This window comes from Mytilus galloprovincialis, chromosome 4, assembly GCF_965363235.1.
Source record: "Mytilus galloprovincialis chromosome 4, xbMytGall1.hap1.1, whole genome shotgun sequence".
In the NCBI taxonomy this organism is placed as follows: Eukaryota; Metazoa; Mollusca; class Bivalvia; order Mytilida; family Mytilidae; genus Mytilus; species Mytilus galloprovincialis.
In genome coordinates this window covers 100,448,658-100,470,494 of record NC_134841.1, presented here as the reverse complement: position 1 = coordinate 100,470,494, position 21,837 = coordinate 100,448,658, and the positions used below count along the sequence as shown (strand labels likewise).

The 21,837-nt window shown below is 32.7% G+C and overlaps 1 protein-coding gene across 2 annotated transcripts in view; it reads left to right on the top strand.

Moving 5' to 3' along the window:
• Nucleotides 1-21,837, top strand: part of LOC143073608 (E-selectin-like) — a 55,804-nt gene that overhangs the window by 16,732 nt on the left and 17,235 nt on the right. The window contains exons 2-6 of one of the 2 annotated variants that reach the window (XM_076249277.1): nt 2,525-2,836; nt 4,844-4,972; nt 5,907-6,005; nt 7,167-7,283; nt 9,821-10,038. In XM_076249277.1, the coding sequence (XP_076105392.1) occupies nt 2,525-2,836; nt 4,844-4,972; nt 5,907-6,005; nt 7,167-7,283; nt 9,821-10,038 (875 nt within the window). The remainder of the gene's footprint in view (nt 1-2,524; nt 2,837-4,843; nt 4,973-5,906; nt 6,006-7,166; nt 7,284-9,820; nt 10,039-21,837) is intronic. The other variant, XM_076249278.1, reaches the window with a different exon arrangement.

Here is a 21,837-nt window from a genome sequence, read left to right as displayed (position 1 = left end):
ACAAATAATACATGATGATCTTAAAGTATAGATTCTTGACACTGACGTTGTTTATCATCTTAATAAGGTTTTATAGTATTATTTCATTTGTCTTTATGCAAATTACTTTACTATTTAGTGTGTTGTTTTTGGTGATATCCATTTGAAGTAGCTCAATACATCACGTCATTATATTATTGTGCTATTGAAAATTTATGTATGTTTGTTTTTCATTTTTGCTCATGTGCTTTGTCTATTTGCTTTTTTGTGTTTCTTTGTTACCTATGATGTTACTCTGTACTTATACATCCCATGATTGTGTTATTGTTCTATAGTAAATTCTTGTATTCTTGTCTTTCATTTTGTCTATATACCTTTTTGTGTTTCTTTGTTACCTATGTCGTTACTCTGTACTTATACATCATGTTATTGTGATATTGTACTATGGTACATTTAGTTTGAATCTATAGCTATTAAGAAAAAAATACAATGTTGAGATTTTTCCTATTATGTCTTTTTGTTTTGTTAACACATTGTTGTCAATGTAATAACATTTGATGCGACTGTTATACAAGGTAGCCTGTATATATAGTGTATATATGTTTAAAGTGTTACAAGAAATTCTTGGTGTTCCTTAATGGAAGGATAGTACAAACAGAAGAAGATGAAGTGAGAGGTTTAGCTAGCTATAAATCCAGTTTAATCCACCAATTTCTACATAAGGAACTACCTGTAATAAGTGAGGAATATGCCAGTTGTTATCCATTAGTTTGATTTGTCTCCGCTTTTGATTATGTATTTTCCGTTTTGAATTTTCCTAGGCGTTTGGTATTTTTGTGATTTTACTTTTTCAATGGCAATTCATTGATTTTTATCTGAAAGCAAGATAGTGTCTTCATTTATTCTCTTATCAATTGACGTCAGAGAAAATAAGTAACTACATATTCAAAGTTGAGAACAATACATGTTACTAACATTGGCAGTTATCGGTGGTGGGGGCTCTCAAAACTTATCCAGTAACCGACAAAAAAGTTCCACGAATAATAGACCTATAGTGGGACATGGTATTGACTAGGAAAATGTACAAAGAGTGGAAAAAATGTCGTTGGACAAAAGTGAGTTCCTACTAAAAAATGTCCTATTATTTCAACTAAAATCTATATTTTTCAAAAAATTATTACTAAATAACTCTGCGAGCGACTTTTATAAATTAGATACAAAAAGATGCAGAAATGTCTGAAGTTTTATTGTTGATTTGGCCATGATATTGTTCATTCTTATTTTCAATTTCTGACGCGGTGAACACAAAGAAAAATATTTCTTGAAAAGTTAGCTATGTATTCTAACCAAATTAAAATCGTAAAAATTTGAATTTGTGTTTAACCCATTAGATAACGAAAACGAACCTCACCAAAATTATGGCCAAATAAACAATAAAACTTCAGTCTTTCTGCATCTTATGGTGTCTATTTTATAAAAATCGCTCATAGATTTACTTGGTGACATTTTTTTGAAAAATATTGATTTTAGTTGAAATAATAGGACATTTTTTCGAATGGGAACTCACTTTTGTCCTATGACTGTATAGTGGAAATGATATTTGATTAGCATAAAGAACATATATTGGAACATAATATAAACTAGAAAAAAGACATAAAGTTGAACATGATATTGACATGAAGTGGAACATTTTAGGATAATATATATTGACTAGGGAAATGAACATATAGTGAAATGTGATATTAACCAGGAAAATGAACATATATCGTCGGATTATCAACATATAGCGGAACACGACATTGACCAGGATAATATACATATAGTGGAACCTGATATTGACTAGGAAAATGAGCATATAGTGAAATATGATATTGACTAGGACAATGGATAAATAGAGGAACACGATATTGACTACGATGATAAATGTAAAGAGGAACATGATATTGACTAGGATAATAAATGTATAGAGGAACATGATATTGACTAGGATTGTAAACATATAAGGGAACATGATTTTGACTAGGATAATGAACATATAGTGGAACATGATATTAACTAGGACAATGAACGTATAGTGAAACATGATATTGACTAATAGAATAAACGTATAGTGGTACATGATATTGACTAGGATAATGAACGTATAGTGGAAACTGTTATTGACTAGGAAAATGAAATAAACATATAGTGGAATATCCTTGACTAAAATGATGAATATGTTGGTAAACACGATGAACGTATAGTGGTACATGATATTGACTAGGATAATGGATACATTGTTGATCATGACGGTGTCTACGGAATGGACAGTTAGTAGAGCAGAATGTTGCATTGGACGTTTGACCATTTTTGCAACAGGATTTTGACACGTTTATTTGCCTGTTTTTTTTAATTTTCGAAGCTTTCAATAACATCCGTTCAGTTGATATTGGCTTAAACTGTTATTTTTTTCTGTGTCAGTGTTATCTTTTTTGTGTGTGTCGAAGTCCATTTGAAGTTGTCGATATTAGACATGTAACTTTTATTAATTTTTTTTTTTTTTCAGTTCGAATGGTTTTAGGGATTGCCCCACCATTCATTAGCTCCTGGAGAGCTGTTACAGCTAATGGAGACGCAAAAGAAGTTGAATTCACAGTACCACATGGTTTGAATGAATTGCCAATGAAAGTTGATGTCCAAGTACGAGTGGAATTTAATAATACGTACTTTTACTTCAATGCTTTGAATTCTGCACAGTCCGGAAGTCACAACAATGAATATGGCGGGATCGTGTACATGTTCAACGAGACTAATGTCAAAATAATTGCTCCTGGTCCGAGCAATTGTGGAACATGTCATGGTTATGTTGTATATCTAGGTATATTTTAATTTCAGTGACCTTTTAACCATTCTCATGGACTAGGTCCCAACTTTTCAAATTATTGTCAAAGATGGTTGTCCTTTTTTGAATTGTGTGGACTATAGTCCAAAAGGAGTAGGTCCGGTAAGGACCGATTTTGGCCTCAAATTTCAGGTTCATCTGACGAAAGATTTTGACCACTTTTTAAACACTTAAGTGTCTATTTCATTTGATTCAATTAGTTAATGTGAAAGATTTTTATCTGATTTAGTCATTAAAAACGATCCGATTCAAGCTCAAATATGAACAAGAGGCTGTCACAACGACAGCAAACCGGATTTATTAATATTTATTTGTGTCCTGGCAATATCACAAGAACCATAACTGATGAATGGTGAAAGTGAAAATTGTCAACATCAAATTTGACCTCCATTTTGTCATCAGTATCAACATATAAAAATTTGAAAAGCTTAGATTGAATGGTTCATGAGTAAATGCAACAACGTGAATGGAAACGCCATTTTACAATCTTTCAAGAACCATAACTCCTGAACGGTAAAAGTCAAAATCATCATTATTGAACTTGACCTCTATTTTGCCATCAGTAACAACATATTAAAATTTGGGAAGCTTTGGTAGAACAGTTCATGCGTAAATGCACGGACACGACTGGAAACTCCATTTTTCAATCTTTCAAGAACCATAACTCCTGAACGGTAAAAGTCAAAATCGTTATTATTAAACTTGACCTCCATTTTGTCATCAGTAACAACATATAAAAATTTCAAAAGCTTTGGTTAAATGGTTCATGAGAAAATGCATGGACACGACTGGAAACACCATTTTTCAATCTTTCAAGAACCATAACTCCTGAACGGTAAATGTCAAAATCGTCTTTATCGAACTTGACCTCTATTTTGTCATAAGTAACAACATATTAAAATTTGGGAAGCTTTGGTAGAACAGTTCATGCGTAAATGCACGGACACAACTGGAAACTCCATTTTTCAATCTTTCAAGAACCATAACTCCTGAACGGTAAAAGTCAAAATCGTCATTATTAAACATGACCTCCATTTTGTCATCAGTAACAACATATTAAAATTTGGGAAGCTTTAGTAGAATAGTTCATGCGTAAATGCATGGACACAACTGGAAACTTCATTTTTCAATCTTTCAAGAACCATAACTCCTGAACGGTAAAAGTCAAAATCGCCATTATTGAACTTGACCTTCATTTAGTTGTCAGTAACAACATATTAAAATTTCAAAAGCTTTGATTGAACGTTTCATGAGTTAATGCACGGACAACATTTGATTGCCGCCCGCCGTACATCCCCAAATCAATAACCGACATTTTTGTCACAAAAATCCGGTTAAAAATCGACCAAATATGCCGAAAAATGTCACTTTTCAGATGGTTTTTGTCAAAAATGAAAATGGCCGCATCCGTGTTCATCCTCAACCTTTATATATGTTATGTATTATCATAAAATACAACTTGCATTTCAATATTAAGGATGAACACGAATGCGGCCACTTCCGTTTTACACGAAAACCGTCTAAAATTTAACTAAAATGCTAGAATTGTGAAGATTTTAGTAATTTAGCATGACTTAATGGTGCTAGTACCCGATATATGTGCATTCTATTGTCAAAAACAACCCATATTTATGTAGCAGAAGCATTCTACTGTCCAATAAATAACTAAAAGTTTACATTTTAACAATTTTGTAAAACTGCTATATTTTGGGGCCAAAAAGGGGTCTTACTGGACTACTCCTTTGTTAGCCGTGCACTTAAAAGATACAATCCCTGACTTGGATGTTTGTCGACGATGTGTAATGTTAAAAATAGTTACATGGCATCTTTTATCAGTTTCAAGTAAACTTTATTTACGCCCGATTTAAACTTTGTATTCAATATACACTGAATTACACCGTTAGCATAGCGAGTATTTATCATACTAGTTATGTTATAATCAGTTGATTGAAAACAAGTTTTATGATTGAGTTTCTTCTGTAGGCGGTGCCGACCATTTAGGACCTCCGGAATTTCCAAGAACATTCAAGACTGGTCATATTCGTATTCGTGCCTGGAAAATGTGCACATTTGGAAAACCTTCTTTTTTAACCCGTATCGTGATAAACAACGGTAAGTATTGTTAAAAAAAGAAATGTGGGTATATGTCAATGAACTATGGATATACAAGTGAGAGGTTTAGCTAGCTATAAAACCAGGTTTAATCCAACATTTTCTACATAACGTCATAAGAAAGTGCATGTAACAAGTCAGGAATATGGCATTTGATATACATTCCGATTAACCTTTTTTGATATTACCCTGTTTATCTGCTTTCTGCCCAGAAACTGGTGACGTTTAACATTGTTTTTCAAATTCTGCAATCCCAATAGCCTTCTTTTTTTGGTGCCAAATTACTGCCATATACGAATTTGAATGAGGATAAAAAAATGAATATTTTAATTGACCTAGAATTGTTTTGCCCCTGCAGCAAATTATGGATGCTAACATTATTTTCGTTTTTCTTTACAAGTACTTTCAAAATCAATGTAACCGATTTGATGACGTCTGTGATCCTGGAATTTTGGAGGCTTATCTGATATCATTAAAACAACGTATTGCATTTGGAATGAATGCATTATTACCTCCATACAACATTAATTCATTGTTTGACACATTTATTCTAAAACCAGTTGGTGACATCCTGCCGCATTTTTTGCGCCTGTCCTAGCTTAGGAACCTTTTGACTTTTTTAGTCTTGTATGTTTTAAAAAAAAAAGTTTGTTCGTTTGAAGTTTAGTATCCCGTACAATTAAACTGAACTGGAACACGTTTTTATTGAGGGGCCAGCTGAGGTCCACCTCAGGGTGCTGGTTATTCTAGCTACGTTAAAGACCAATTGGTGGCCTTCGACTGTTATCTGCTCTTTTTGTCGGGATGTTGTCTCTTTGACATATTCCCAATTTCCATTCTCAATTTTATTTGAAAGTATAAACCCAAGGACAAAATACGTAAAATCATTATGAGCCATATAGTTTCATCTTACACATAATTATCTACATTTCAGATATGAATACATTTGGAACGGTGCCTCATACTCTAAGTAAAATCGACTTACTTATTGTGCATGTGCAGTTACAAAATGGATACATCACTCATGCAGATGGTACTATTTTTTGTAGCATTTTACTCATTTAGGAGGGGTAATTTGTCCGACCAGAATTTTGAACAGGAATACTGATTTTTATAATTTTCGATGATTTAGTATTGTAACTTTTCAAATGAACAGGTATCATGGTTTACCTGAAATATCTAAAGAGGAAAGTTACGAAAAACAAATGTGACAGACATGAACTAACGACAATCACTGAAATGGCTCCTGACTTTGAACAGATACACATACAATGTGGCGAGGTTAAAAATGTTTGTAGGCTACCAGGGACAGTGGTGTTACAGAACAAAATATGAACAAACAATAAAATTCATTTGAAAAGGGCTTAACTCATCAAATCGATAAAAAACAAAAATATATCTAATAAATTATAGACAGGACGTTGCAGGATACACCATAAAAAGACACACAGTACAGAATTAAGAGTACTTACAGTCTTTAACAGCTAGTTCAAAGACAATAGCAACTAGTCAAAACCGTGTATCTAAGACTAAAATATCAGTCAGTACATATTCAACATCAGATGGATTTACTGTAAAGACAATAACCATCAGAGTACACATGACTTTGTGCAATTTCAGATATACCAAAATCAATGTTTATACCAATGAAACAATATTTAAAGAACAGTGTGGATTTGGAGACCTTTTTAGAAAACATTTATTTAAAAGATTGATAAGTTTACCCGGGTTGTATATCAATTCCTGTTTTTTTCCCATCCCAATAGGAAGAGGAATATCTTCGATCAGGTTTTGCACTCCGTGTAGTGGCTTGTGCTTGTAGTTTTTTTTTGTATATATTTCGGTTCTTGTCAGCGTCAAAGATCTTTCAATTGGATGCATGTTAGTATTGCTACATAGGTATTTGACGAGAGTCATTGATTAAGATACAACATTTAACCCGTATGTTTTTATTATTTTACATTCATCAAAAACTTTTTATGAATAAAACAAACAAATGAATATTAATGCATTATATGATAGTTATGTTTGTAATTAGACGAAGTTAAATTGCACACTGACCAAAACAAAAGTCAAAGCCAACGATATGTCTAAAAGAACTTTAAGATTATATAAGAGTACAGTTTAACACATCTTTTCAGTTTATGCAATTTTCAAGCAGTAAAAAACAAAAAAACCAACAAATGTTTTTCAGGATCAGCATCGGTATTGACATCAGATCAGCCATTTGGAGGAATAATGTTTGCTTATGATAACAGACAAATAAGGTTTTGGTCGCCAAAGAAGGATACAGGTACCAGCAATGCAAACGGTAATTAGACAAACCTGTTAATTCTTGGTTTTATAGCAATTACTCTGGCTTTCTATCCGTCTTTTCTAGTGGTGGGTAATTAGACAAACCTATTAATTCTTGGTTTTATAGCAATATCCGTCTATTCTAGTGGTGGGTAATTAGACAAACCTGTTTATTCTTGGTTTTATAGCAATTACTCTGGCTTTCTATCCGTCTATTCTAGTGGTGGGTAATTAGACAAACCTGTTAATTCTTGGTTTTATAGCAATTACTCTGGCTTTCTATCCGTCTATTCTAGTGGTGGGTAATTAGACAAACCTGTTTATTCTTGGTTTTATAACAATTACTCTGGCTTTATATCCGTCTATTCTAGTGGTGGGTAATTAGACAAACCTGTTAATTCTTGGTTTTATAGCAATAACCCTGGCTTTCTATCCGTCTATTCTAGTGGTGGATATTATTGATACTTTTATGACTGACGTTATTTTAATTTACCACCAGCTATAGTATCAAACATATAGGTTGAAATGTGTACAAGGTCACAGTCACATTGAAGAAATGGTCGTGTTCAAGGTCACAGTCGCATTGAAATGTTCGTGTGCAAGGTCACAGTCACATTGAAATGTTCGTGTGCAAGGTCACAGTCATATTGAAATGTTCTAGCTAAGGTCACAGTGATATTGAAATGTTCATGTTCAAGATCACAGTCACATTGAAATGTTCGTATGCAAGGTCACATTTACATTGAAATGTTCGTGTTCAAAGTCACAGTCACATTGAAATGTTCGTGTTTGTACTGGCCGGACCATGCAGGGAGTGTAACCAAGACTACTGGGTTTAATTAAAGATAAAACAATCAGGAGCTGACTTTTATTTCACTACCAATCCAAATGGTGAAAAACTAAAAATACAAATATAAATACAATTTTACAATGTGTTCAATGATAATCAAAGTCCATTAAAAATACGGATAAACAGTTCGTAGATATATAAAGCTGTTAAAGTTCTTTATAATTATAAATAGATGAATATTCTTGCGCACGTCGGGTTCTGTCTAGTCCAAATAATTATGACGTCTTGAAAGGCTATTATATTTTTTTTCTTTGACGCCTTACTTCGACAATAGTCCAAATAATTATGACGTCTTAAAAGGCTATTATATTTTTTTTCTTTGACGCCTTTCTTCGACAATAGTCCAAATAATTATGACGTCTTGAAAGGCTGTTATATTTTTTTTCTTTGACGCCTTACTTCGACGTTATAATGCTGAAGCCGCCATTTTCGGTTGGACTTTGAGAGCATATTTTGCTCTCAACTTTGAGACCAAATTTAGCCATCAAATTTTCATTGAAAGCTAAAACAAATTGCATATATAAAAATTCTTACCTTTTATGTGTTTGTTTGTGCAAAATATTTCTAATTAATCCTTACAGAAATAATAATATAAGTAACAATTCCATCCGAGGCGGGAACATGTCGACTGCATTTTTTAAAACGTTTATCTGATTTCTTTTTTGGAGATTATAAAATAATTTTTACACCAAACTGGGTAAAATTTGACAGACCCGAATTTCCGGAACTTTTGTTTTACATTATCCGGAAAATCAGGTCGTCAAAATGTACCGAGTTTGGTTCAAAAATATATTTTATACTCCTAAAATGAAGCATCTTGAGGAGAAATCCGCTAAACGTTTTAATAAATTTAAAGCAGTAAATTCCCTCTTAAAGTCCAACTGAAAATATGAGTTTGGCGTTATGACGTCGAAGTAAGGCGTCAAAGAAAAAAAATATAATAGCCTTTCAAGACGTCATAATTATTTGGACTAGGTTCTGTCTTGAATTAAATTGTGTTATCGCAGATACGTACAGTTTGAACAGTTAAATGTTCATAGTTTCTTTATAACATATGAAAATATATTAAAACAGTTCGTCGCTGATGTAAATACATAATTTGTAATGTTTTGAAAGTAACTCACGCTGTGGTTAGCCACGAATTGTTCCTTTGGACAACGTGTCCGCTGAATGTTCTTTGCAGTTGTGCACACGGCCTGCTGAGCAGTTTTCGTCATTAGAAGAGAGGGGAAAGTAACGCGGATTCCTACACTGTCCTTTATAAAACTCCTAAAACTGGCGCACATAAAGCGATGTACGCAATGAAACGTTAACAATATACAATGATGATCACATGAAGAATAAATAATGAATGAGTTCCAGAACAGTGTTCAAGGTCACATTCCATTGAAATGTTCGCCTGCATGGTTACAGTCACATTGAAATGTTCGTATTCAAGGTCACAGTCACATTGAAATGTTCGTGTACAAGGTCAAAGTCACATACTGTATGACTACATCACCATATTGAAATATACGAAGTCGTGTTCGACTCAACTTTTTAAACCATCAGACAACTGGTGTCGCAAAAGAGAAGGAACAATCTCATTGTTGTTTTTCTTCAAAATCATAGTATGGCATTAAAAAAAGCGAACGATTATATATAAATTCACGTACTAAATTGTTTTTCTCCTTATATTTGTACCATTTTTTTTAATTTTCCAGGTGCACCATTTTCTGCAGTTGAAGGATGGGGAATTACTGGAAACGTTTATAATGATTCGAGTGTTGTTGCGCAGATATTTGCTTTCAAGTTCACTGATCTTAAACGGAATCCATTCGCATATGGAACAGAACTTCTAAAGGGTCCAGGAACAACAGATTTATACAAGATTCTACCATCAAGTGATCCGGGGAGTGATGATATAATCAATTATTTAACAGTAAGTAATACCGAGGTAGTGAAATTGAGGTTAATACAAGATTCTACCATTGAGTGTTCCGGGGAGTGATGGTATAATCAATTATTTAACAGTAAGTAATACCGAGGTAGCGGAATTGAGGTTTATACAAGGCACTACCATTGAGTGCTCCAAGAAGTGATGGTATAATCAACTATTTAACAGTAAATAATACCGAGGTAGTGAACTTGGTTTATACAAGGTTCTACCATTGAGTGCTCCAAGAAGTGATGGTACAATCAATTATTTAACAGAAAGTAATACCGGAAAGTTGAGGGTTTATTGACAAATTAGATGGATAAAATCATATTATTTCATGGTCTATCGATGAATAACATTCCGAGGTATAGATTCCTTTGAGGCAATGGGGCAACTGCCTCGCCAATTTGTGTCTATCAATGAATTAAATCGATGAAAAAAGGTAGATAACACAAACAACGTGTATTATACACTATAGACTGGAGGTATGGTTTAAAACAATTGACTTCTTTATCCTTTAAGCGAACATTTCTCAAGTAACTGAAAGACACTGATAATCGGTTATATTTCTTGAAATGACTACGGTAGATTTCTTGCTCTATAAGAAACGGATAATGTGACAAATGTGATTTAATCAATATGTCACAAATATATATATAAAAAAGTCCCTTGAAACTGGCATGATGCTTAATGTCAAGGAACAGTAAATCAGCAATGTCACAGATTACAGAAACATTTGGTATGCAACTCTGGCTCGATGTATTTCAACTGCAAATCGAAAAAATAATGCATTTATCTCATTTATCATTTGAAATATTACTGATTAAATTCTTACAAAATGGGTGAACATTTGTATAGAAAGCACATAAAATCGACGAAAGATCTTCTTAAATTTGTCTTAGAATTATCAAATTTCATATATTTTCTCCATAGATTTTTCATTCAAAAATTTCCCTTATAACGATGCAATATAACATATGTTACCGACTTCGTTTTTACGGTATACATCATTCAAAATGATGTTCTTTGTGAAAAAAAATCCAAGAAAACGTCGAAATAATCTCATTTACAAATCACCGTAAAACGTTGATTTTTGACATTTTCACCACCAACAAGTTTATTTATAGAAATTTATATCCCTACAACATATAGTTTTTTAAGAAAAATCATTGGAGTAGAATTAGAGATTTTACGATTTTAAGACAAATTTTAGAATGGTTTTCGCCGATTTTATGTGCTTTCTATACAAATATTCACCCATATTAAAATAACTTAATCTGCAATATTTTAGATAATAAGAGATATAAATGCATTATTTTTTTCGATTTTCACTTGTAGTTGAACGAGACAAGGTTGTATGCCAAATTTAGAAAAAAATCTGCGACATAGCATTAGTGTTCCTTGAACTTAATTCATGTCTACTTTTAGTGGATTTGGTTTTCAACAGCACTTGGCATTTCCGTGGGAATCAACCGTTCTTCTTTTCCGTCGACATATTCCTTGATGCATAGTTCAACTAGTTACTAGAACACACCCGCGAAATCGCGGGCATTCAAAGCGTTGTTGAAATTATGCAAAGTGTTGTAGGAAGAATTTGTAAAAGATTTAATGACTGGAGAATTTCAGTAAAAGTATAAAAATTCATAGGTAATAAGGGATAGGATTTTTTTTATCCCTCCTTTATTTCCAAAATTCCCATTTATTTGTTTTCTATTAATTTCAATATGAACATACATTCAGTATATTATGAACATTCAAGTCAGGAGCCTGTAATTCTGTGGTTGTCGTTTGTTTATGTGTTACATATTTGTTTTTCGTTCATTTTTTGTACATAAATATAAGGCAGTTATTTTTTCTCGTTTGAATTGTTTTACATTGCATTTCGGGGCCTTTTATAGCTGACTATGCGGTATAGGCTTTGCTCATTGTTGAAGGCCGTACAGTGACCTATTGTTGTTAATTTCTGTGTCATGTTGGTCTCTTGTGGAGAGTTGTCTCGTTGGCAATTATACCACATCTTCTTTTTTTTTTTTTATCAATGAATTTTTGTAAAAGATTTAAAGAATGGAGAATTTCAGAAAAGGTATCAAAAGTCATAGGTCTTTATTTTTCAAAAATTCCATTTTTTTAAACTTTTTTTATTAATTTTAATAACACATAAATAATTTTAGCGCTTATCTGTAAATTATGAACATTCATTACTATAAATAAAGTATTTGCTTTTTACTTTCAATTCTCAGTTTACTAATCGATCCACGGCGGTCATTGATATATTATACAGACTCTCTCTATTTAATAAACTATGTGACCGCCGTGGATAGTAAACTTGAAAATGATAACAGATAGAAAATACACTTTATTCGTAGTATATTATGTTCAAAGAATACAGAAAAATGCAAACCGGAAGTCTAATATGACTTTAAATTTCGCCCAATGACGGAAACAATATCCGGATGCCTTTTTTCTCGTTTTTTTCCCAAAATAACTTAATCTGAATAATCATATAAATGGATGACAAATGCGACTATACACTGTACATATAGGACACAAAGGCATGATGTTTAATTTATTGTGGAAAGAAGAGAAGCGACACACAAAATGAGGTCTTCTCGTTTAATAGTATAGATATCCATCCATGCATCTTACAAACTTATAAAGTTACAAGTTTTAGTTGATCATAAACTTGAATATCATCAAATGTTAAGCCTCGGTCACACCTTAGCGGATAGCACGATCGGACGTCTAACGGATGAAAATAAAAGTTGTCCGTTGACAAAATTGTTATCCGTTGGGAGTCCGTTGATGTACTGACCAAATAAAACGGACGTGTAACGGATGCATAACGGACACACACCGGATATGCAACGTACGAGAAACGAACACGTACCGGACAGAACGGATGTCGAGCGTACATCCAACTCACGAGTACCGCATAAAACGGAAGCGTACCGGATAAAACAGATGAACATTATATACGGAAAAATCAAAGGCGACAATAATAATGCATGTAAATCGCATAAATATTCAAAATGTTTCTGTGTAACTGGTTTTGGTTTGTTCTTTAAAATTCTGCCAAAGGGCAGTGTTTGGACTGAATAAGAACTGCTTGATTGTGTTGACGTGCATATACTCTAAGATCGATTATGAATAATAAGAATTCATGAACCTTAAGAAATCTGACATACCAATAATTGCCATTTCTGATGCGAAATTTTCAATTGGCATTTATCCGTTTCAGATCCGTTCATCATCCGTTTTATCCATTATACGTCCGGTAGAAGTCAGTTTCTCATCCGTTCAACATCCGTTTTATCCGTTAAACGTCCGGTAGAAGTCTGTTGGTGAATTTATTTTCCTGGGGTCTGTTGTTCAACTTGTCGTTAGAGCTAACGCGTCGTTAAAATTTCTTAATCATTCGATTAAAATTAATCATATGATTAGTGTGTTGTTCAACTTGTCGTTAATTTTAACGCTGCGTTAAAAAGGCTTAAACTGTCGTTAAACTTAATCCACCTCTTTGAGGTGTATTAAATTTTAATCATATGATTAAAGCATACAAGATGGCTGCTGTATCAATGCAAAAATTAGTTTATCCTCGAAATATGAGGCGTTTAAGAGATATTTAGCTCCTGGAAAGAGATTTCAGCCATAAAATACCTTAATATTTGAAAGAAACACAATATATTTGCTAGGAGTTGAGTTGAAACATAAATTGGAAAGAGATTTGACAAGATGGGACGAAGGATCGGACGCACTCATACAATGGTCATTTGATAACAGAGAGAAATTGCACATTTCGGCAGTTTTTTCGTTTGTATTTTACCGCTCAGTGACAGTGTTGATTGCAAAAAAACTAAACGTACGCTGAGACGGGCCACATGTTATTGTGCGGAACTATTCAGCAAATTATGACAAACAGCTTTCAGAAATAAATAATGTTACCATAGCATTAATGTACAGGCCATAATTGATTTTCAAAGCAAGTCTTTGCTAACTTCCCCATTTTCGAAGTTCAAATATTAGCACTTTCAGTTTCAGTAGCGCCCTTGACCTAGTCCTAACTGTTTACGCAGGTAAATTATGATGGGTGAATTCGTCCCGGTATATCTCGGACCTTACGATTTTTATCTTTACACGGAGTTTTTAAACATTGTATATTGTTTTCCCATTTAGTAAAGTTTATGAGCTATGGGTGGATCCAGCCATTTTGGGGGGTTCCAACGTAGCCCAGATTAAAAGGGTTGTTTCAAACCTCACGTCGCCTTTCAAAAACTTTGATTTCTCAAATAAAAGGGGGATTCCAACCCCCGGACTCCCCCTTAGGCCTAGGATCCGCAACTGCAAATATTTATAATGAAAATATACTGCCATCAGTGTTTAATATTACTGATTAGGTATTAAAAGACTGAGTCAATAAAATGTCTCATATTTTTTATTTGACACAATATACAAAAACAAGCACCTGTTATTAAGATTCTAGGAAATCTCATATTCGAGTGTCAGATATATTTCAAAAGAAGTATTATACCACCGTTGGGAGAGAGGTACAACAATGTATGATGTATGTGACTAGTGCTTGTTTTTCCAGATCATCACAGAAAAATGTTTGATTTTTTTAACTTCCAACTCATCTATATATAGATGCTTCTCTGCTTAGTCCGAGTAAGAAATGATAAGTATAAATGATCATAAATTGCATCAATATTAAAAAATAAAGAGCATGCAAATATCTCATAGAGCAAATAACACGGATAATTTATATTGACCATTTGTTATATGGTTGTGGTCTTCAGTGGCGACACGTACATGCAGGTCATGTTCCAGAGCACCTGAGATAACCCCTAGTTTTTTGATGGGTTTCGTGTTGCTTATTCTTCAGTTTTCTATGTTGTGTGTGCTATTGTTGTCTGTTTGTCTTTTTCTTTTTTGGCCATGGAATTGTCAGTTTATTTTCGATTTATGAGTTTGACTGTCCCTTTGGTATCTTTCGTCCCTCTTTCATAAATTAATTTCACTTTACAATGGATCAAATCTACGAATGGATCCAGGTAATGGGTGCAGTAGGAGGTCCACTTATATTGTTATATTGACAACATCCTCAAGAAAATACACATGTGAAAGTTGCTCAAAAGTACCACAACAATTTAAAGATAAATGGGAACCCATCAAATCTAATAATATACAAAATGTAAATACAGAGAATTGCACCAAGTGCACGAATAAAGATGATACCCTTGAAATAGTATCTAGAATAGAGCAGAGTGTCGTTCAAGCCATTACCAACACACATGAATCCTGCAAAGATGACCAAATCAGTTTGCTTCAGTCACAGATAGAAGACTTTAAATTTGCAAGAGGTAAACAAATAAATGAGCTATCTAAACAACTAGATGAAATTGACAGCAAATGTGAAACTGATAGACCATATTTCGATAGCAAAATTGAAAACCTAATTAAAATCCAACACCAGAATATAGACCAGAAAGTTCTAAACCTGAGCAAGGAGAATGCAACACTCAAAACTAAATTAGAAAATGAAAAAAATCTGTGCACGTTGACACAGAAAATAGACTTCATAACTCAGACGCAAGACGACCTAACTGATGCCCTAGGTAAGATCAGTGAAAAAACTACAGAAATGACGGAAACATTAAAAACTACATGTGAAGCCATGCTTATATGTGCAAAATCAAATGAGATCAAAAGGAACGACGAAAATAACAATCATGTATCTCACAAGAATAACAGCCCTAGACAACCATCAAGACGATTAGAAAATAACACCAGGCAACATACACAGGAGAACACATATCTAATTGATACACAGAATAGATTTCAGCCGCTATTATTGGATGAAGACACAATATCTATAAACTCGGACAATTATAAACCTACAACTGCTACTATTAAGCCACTGAAACAAGTAGCAGTAGTAGGAAACTCACACATCAAAAACTTAAGAACAAACTATTTACTTAATGGATGTGAAGTCAGCAAGTTTAATGTTTATTCCTTTGAAGAAGCCAAGGATAAGTTGAGTGAATGTGAACAACAGTTTGATAGTATCTTTATCCACACTTTCACCAAGGATCTCATGAATCTAGACCCAGAATCATGCGTCAAATTATGCAAAGATTTAGTTGATAACATTAAAGACAAACATGCAAACACCAAAATTGTTATTTCACTACCTTTTTTAACAGTTAAAGATATATCACTAAATGAAAAGATAAAAACCTACATTATCCTTATTCAATATTCCTTTATGAATGTTCATTTAGTGTCAATATGTGAGAATCAAGGTTTTTGTATTCGGGGGGACCCAATCAGGAAATTTTTCTCACAAGATGGAATCCATTTGTCAAATGAAGGTTTAAAAATTTTTGCTGCCAATATTAAATCATCTGTTGGCAAGTGTTTAAAATTAGACCTCAGGCAGGTAACAAGAAAGGTTGATTCAGGTTCTAGAAATGGTTATAGACCAACACATAGAGATACATATAGAGACAACCGACATCAATATCAGAACAATGCCAGACACAATGAAAGAGCTGATACATTCCAATCTGGTACTCCTGGCCCTTATGGCTATCACCCCGGTTATATGTACCCCTATTTTCAAACCTATTATGATAAACCTTTACCATGTATGTATATTACCATCATTACAAAATCTAAAATAAACATTCTGTAACTGAAACATACTGTACAACACGTACAAACAGCATTCCAACAAGGAAAATAATTGATATCTTGACAAAGTGATATCCCAATTTTGTATTATCTTTTTTAATTTAGCACATTATAATAAAACAGATCTTTAAATTAAAGACCCACATTTTTATATGTAAAATAGTTTTAAAGTGTTCAGATACAGAAACAAATTTGAGTTATCTCCCATTGTATGCATGTAATACAATTTTGTTAGTGTACATGTTGCAAGTTAACATAATATTACCTTTTATACTTTTTATTTCTATAAATATGAACAGGGTATAGGGTTTACCTTTAAATTTAGCCTTTATATTGATCACATTATGTCATATAAAAGAAGTTTACATTTAGCTTGTTGGAATATCAACGGTTTTAAACACAAGGGATACAACAAATACAGTGATCCTAGGTTCATCAAAGAATTGAGCAATAAAGATATAATTTGTTTACAGGAAACACACTGCTCCTTTGAGGATTCACTATCTTTACCAGGATTTAAATCTGTTAATTTGATACGACCGAAATCAAAACGCACAAACAAAAGATCAGGAGGGTTATCTATTTTAGTTAAAAATGAAATTAAATCAGGGGTAAAATTTCTTGAGCATTCAAATAATGACTACATATGGTTAAAGTTGAGTAGCTCTCTTTTTAATCTCCCAGAAGATATATATTTATATTTTATTTACGACCCCCCTGAAAATTCATCTTACACCCATTCTTTAAATGAGGATATATTTGATCTTATAGAAAAAGACATTGCAATGTACTCAACATTGGGAAAAATTGTTTTAGCAGGAGACTTAAATGCCAGAACTGGGTCTGGGGAACTTGACTTTATAGATAATGATTCCCAAGATAATCTTATCCCTTTGTATGATAATTATAACCCTGATTATGATATATCAGTCCGTCATAGTAAAGACGTGCACTTATCTACCCGAGGGAAATTATTAAACGATATATGTGTGCAGACAGGGCTTAGAATTCTTAACGGAAGAACCAGAGGGGATTTCATTGGGCAATTAACTTGCCATAATCCTCGGGGGAGCAGTGTAGTTGACTACTTTATAGCATCAGAGGAACTATTAGATAAAGTTGCTTTTTTTTAAAGTTCATGACTTTTTAGCTGATCTTTCTGATCACAGTCAGGTGTCTATTATGTTAAATATAGATATGAAAGTTCCTGTCCTAGATATTCAGAGTGAACACTCTCAGATAACCCCCCCTAAATATATTTGGAATGATGAGTCTGTATTAAAATTTCAAACAGCTCTGACCTCTAATGATATGCAAGAAAAAATATCAAAATTTATGTCTGACGACTCTGATTCTCAAAATATGACTTTAAAACTAAATGATATTATCTGTGAGGCAGCTGATAAATCTTTGATTTTAAAAAGGCCTTTGACAAGGTTTGGCATTTAGCATTATTTTTTAAATTGCGAAAGCTCGGATTGAGCGATTTATTTTATAATGTAATTAAAGATATGTATAAAAACACATCTCTATGTGTAAAAACTAATAGTAACACACTAACTGAAAATTTCCCATCAGATATTGGTGTTCGTCAAGGGGATAATCTGAGCCCTACTTTGTTTAAACTTTTCATAAATGATTTACCTGAAATATTTGATTCTGGCTGTTGCCCAGTTTTACTAAACAACAGAAGCCTTAACTGTTTAATGTATGCAGATGACCTCATTATGATTTCTGAAACTTCATCTGGATTACAAAATTGTTTAGATAATTTAATGGATTATTGTAGTAAATGGGGACTAGAAATTAACATGAAAAAAACAAAAGTATTAATTTTTAATAACACAGGAAGAATTTCAAAGGAGAAATTCACATTTAACGGTCAGCTTATTAATAATGAGAAAAAATATAATTATCTTGGCATGATATTCACTGTATCTGGCAGATTTACAGATGCTAAGTTTAATCTTTATAATAAAGCATTAAAAGCCTTTTTTAAATTAAAAAGATATTTATTTCACCCATTTTAAACCTAATATTAAAACACTTTTACATCTTTTTGACCACATGCTGAAGCCGATTTTGTTATATGGCTCAGAAATTTGGGGTCAATTCTCTCCAAATAAGTTACAATCAAAAGGAGACAACTATTTTTTCCAAATGTGCAAAGATCTAATTATTGAAAAATTACATATTAAATTTTGTAAATATTCTCTACAGGTACCTAGAAGATCAACAAACCTAGCAGTGATGGGAGAGTTGGGGCGCTACCCCCTATCTCTTGAGGTTATTCTTAATATGGCTAAATTTTGGCTCAGACTCACAGAACAAAATAACTCTCTCATTAAAGAAGCTTTTGAAGAGTCTAAAATTTTATCTAAAACATATAAAGAAAATTGGTTGGAAAGCATTTATTCATTATTTAAATATCTTAATTTAACCCCAGAATATTTGTTAAATCACAAATCTCATATAAAGTCAATTATCATTAAAAAACTCCGAATTAAATATGATGAAATTTGGCTTAACCAATTAAATAATGACAAACCTGGCATGGTGCAAGGAAATAAATTAAGGACCTACAGACTATTTAAAAATAATATAGGCCTTGAAAAATATTTATTGTTAAATAATTGTAAAACATTAAATGAGTTAACCAAATTTAGAATTAGTGCCCATGAACTTGAAATAGAAAAGGGAAGACATAAGGGAATACCCCCAGATAAAAGATTTTGTAAATTATGTAATAATGACATTGTTGAGGATGAAATTCATTTTCTTCTTCAATGTCCATCACTCAAAACTGAAAGGTCCAGTTTTATTTCAGATTTATCCTCTAAATTTACTAATTTTAAAACTTTAAATGACCAATCTAAATTTGTATGGTTGATGTCAAATGAAGATCCATTTGTTAATAACATAATGATTAAATTAATAGATAGTTTAATAAAATCTAGAAGAGTTAAATTAAGCATAAACACATGAGTAGTCCAGCTCTTCTTCTAATTATAAAACGGTACTGATTGTGTTCACTCACTCATTATCTTTGAGAATATATACTGTATTTGTTGTCTCCCTTCTCTTATATAATATTGTTTTAATTTTATTGTCATGTATTGTAATTTCAATGAAAAAAATCACCACAATTATTTGTACACTTTAATTTAAACTGTAATTGTACTGCTCCTCGGGGCGTCTTGATTGACAAATAAAAATTGTTGTTGTTGTTGTTGTTGTCTATGTGACTTCAGACTTTATGTTTTCAATTTTAGTTTCACTTTCTATATTCTGTATTTATTCTTATGTAAGCCCAAGGTGAAAAATAACTTGATGCAGTAATATATTAATAATAAACATCTTGGCATGTCAGTTAACTGCTAGTAGTCTGTTGTTATTTATGTATTATTGTCATTTTGTTTATTTTCTTTGGTTACATCTTCTGACATCAGACTCGGACTTCTCTTGAACTGAATTTTAATGTGCGTATTGTTATGCGTTTACTTTTCTACATTGGTTAGAGGTATATAGGGGGAGGGTTGAGATCTCACAAACATGTTAACCCCGCCGCATTTTTGCGCCTGTCCCAAGTCAGGAGCCTCTGGCCTTTGTTAGTCTTGTAGTTTCTTGTGTACAATTTGGAAATTAGTATGGCGTTCATTATCACTGGACTAGTATATATTTGTTTAGGCTTATTACAAAATGCACCCTAAACCATTTTCATGGTAAATAAATGCATATTACTTTTGAATTTGAGATTACTTAATCAGTGCATTCACTGAAATTATTTTTTCATTCAAGCATGTTTCATTTTGAACTGGAAACATATCTAAAATATTTTTATGTTTCCATAAGAAAAAATATGAACATGTTATAAGATATTTATTCAATAATTATTGGCACCCAACCTGTTTAAAAGAAGAATGTTATAATTTAATTCATCAAAGGAAGTTTTGTAGGCCCTGATTTACAATGCATTGTGGGAAACACTTGCTAACTACCCAAATTTAATCATATGATTAAAAATTAATCGGATGATTAGTAAATACAATGATTAAAATAAGTTGAACAACGCATTTTAATCATTGCATTTACTAATCATCCGATTAACTTTTAACGACTGATTAAAATTAATCATATGATTAGTTTAATCACAAGTTGAACAACAGACCCCAGGCCTCCAACGGATGTATTAACGGACACGTAACGGATACAAAACGGAAACGAAACGGACGAGTACCGTACAAAACGGACGCCTAACGGGCGTTCAACGGACATTTTATCCGTTGGACGTCCGTTCAAAGATTTGAAGATGCTCAAAATTTTCCACCGGACAGAACGTCCGTCGACGGATAAAACGTACGCTTAACGGACATGCAACGAATATGGACGGACGTCTAACGGATAAGAACGGACGTCTTACGGACACGAACGGATTGAAAAACAGTTATCCGTTAGGCGTCTGTTCGAGCTATCCGGTATGGTGTGACCGAGGCTTTATGGATTTAACCAAGATTGTGTTTGTTATTTTTGTGTTGACCATTCACTGTTGAGCTTTGAATATCGAGAATTAAATTTGAATACATAGTTTTATTCAAATGCGTTAAAGTATCTACTGCACATTAGAAAATACTATATTATTATTCTATGATAAAAATATGAAAATCTGGATTTCAAAAAGTATGCTACACGAGAATGAGAGAGAGAGATCAGAGGGAAATCCTGAAACTAAACATAAATGTAATAAAATTGAAATTGATGTAAAGGTATGCAAAATATTCTTTGCCAAATAAGATCAAATAATAATTTTATGATATTGATAAAGGCAACAGTAGTATACCGCTGTTTAAAAGTCATAAATCGATTGACAATGCGACAACTCTTCACACGACACCAATGTCACATAGATTGACAACTATGGGTCACTGTACTGTCTAAAGCGACAAATTGATAGAAAATGCACATGCAAGCAATTTTTTTTCTAGTATGTTTATACAATACAGTAAAATAGCAAAACTAGTTGAAATTAATAGAAACACAAAAAATAATAGAAATTTAAAAAAAGGGGGGGGGGGGGGTAATTGAAATTGTTCTGTCCACAAGTACCTACGT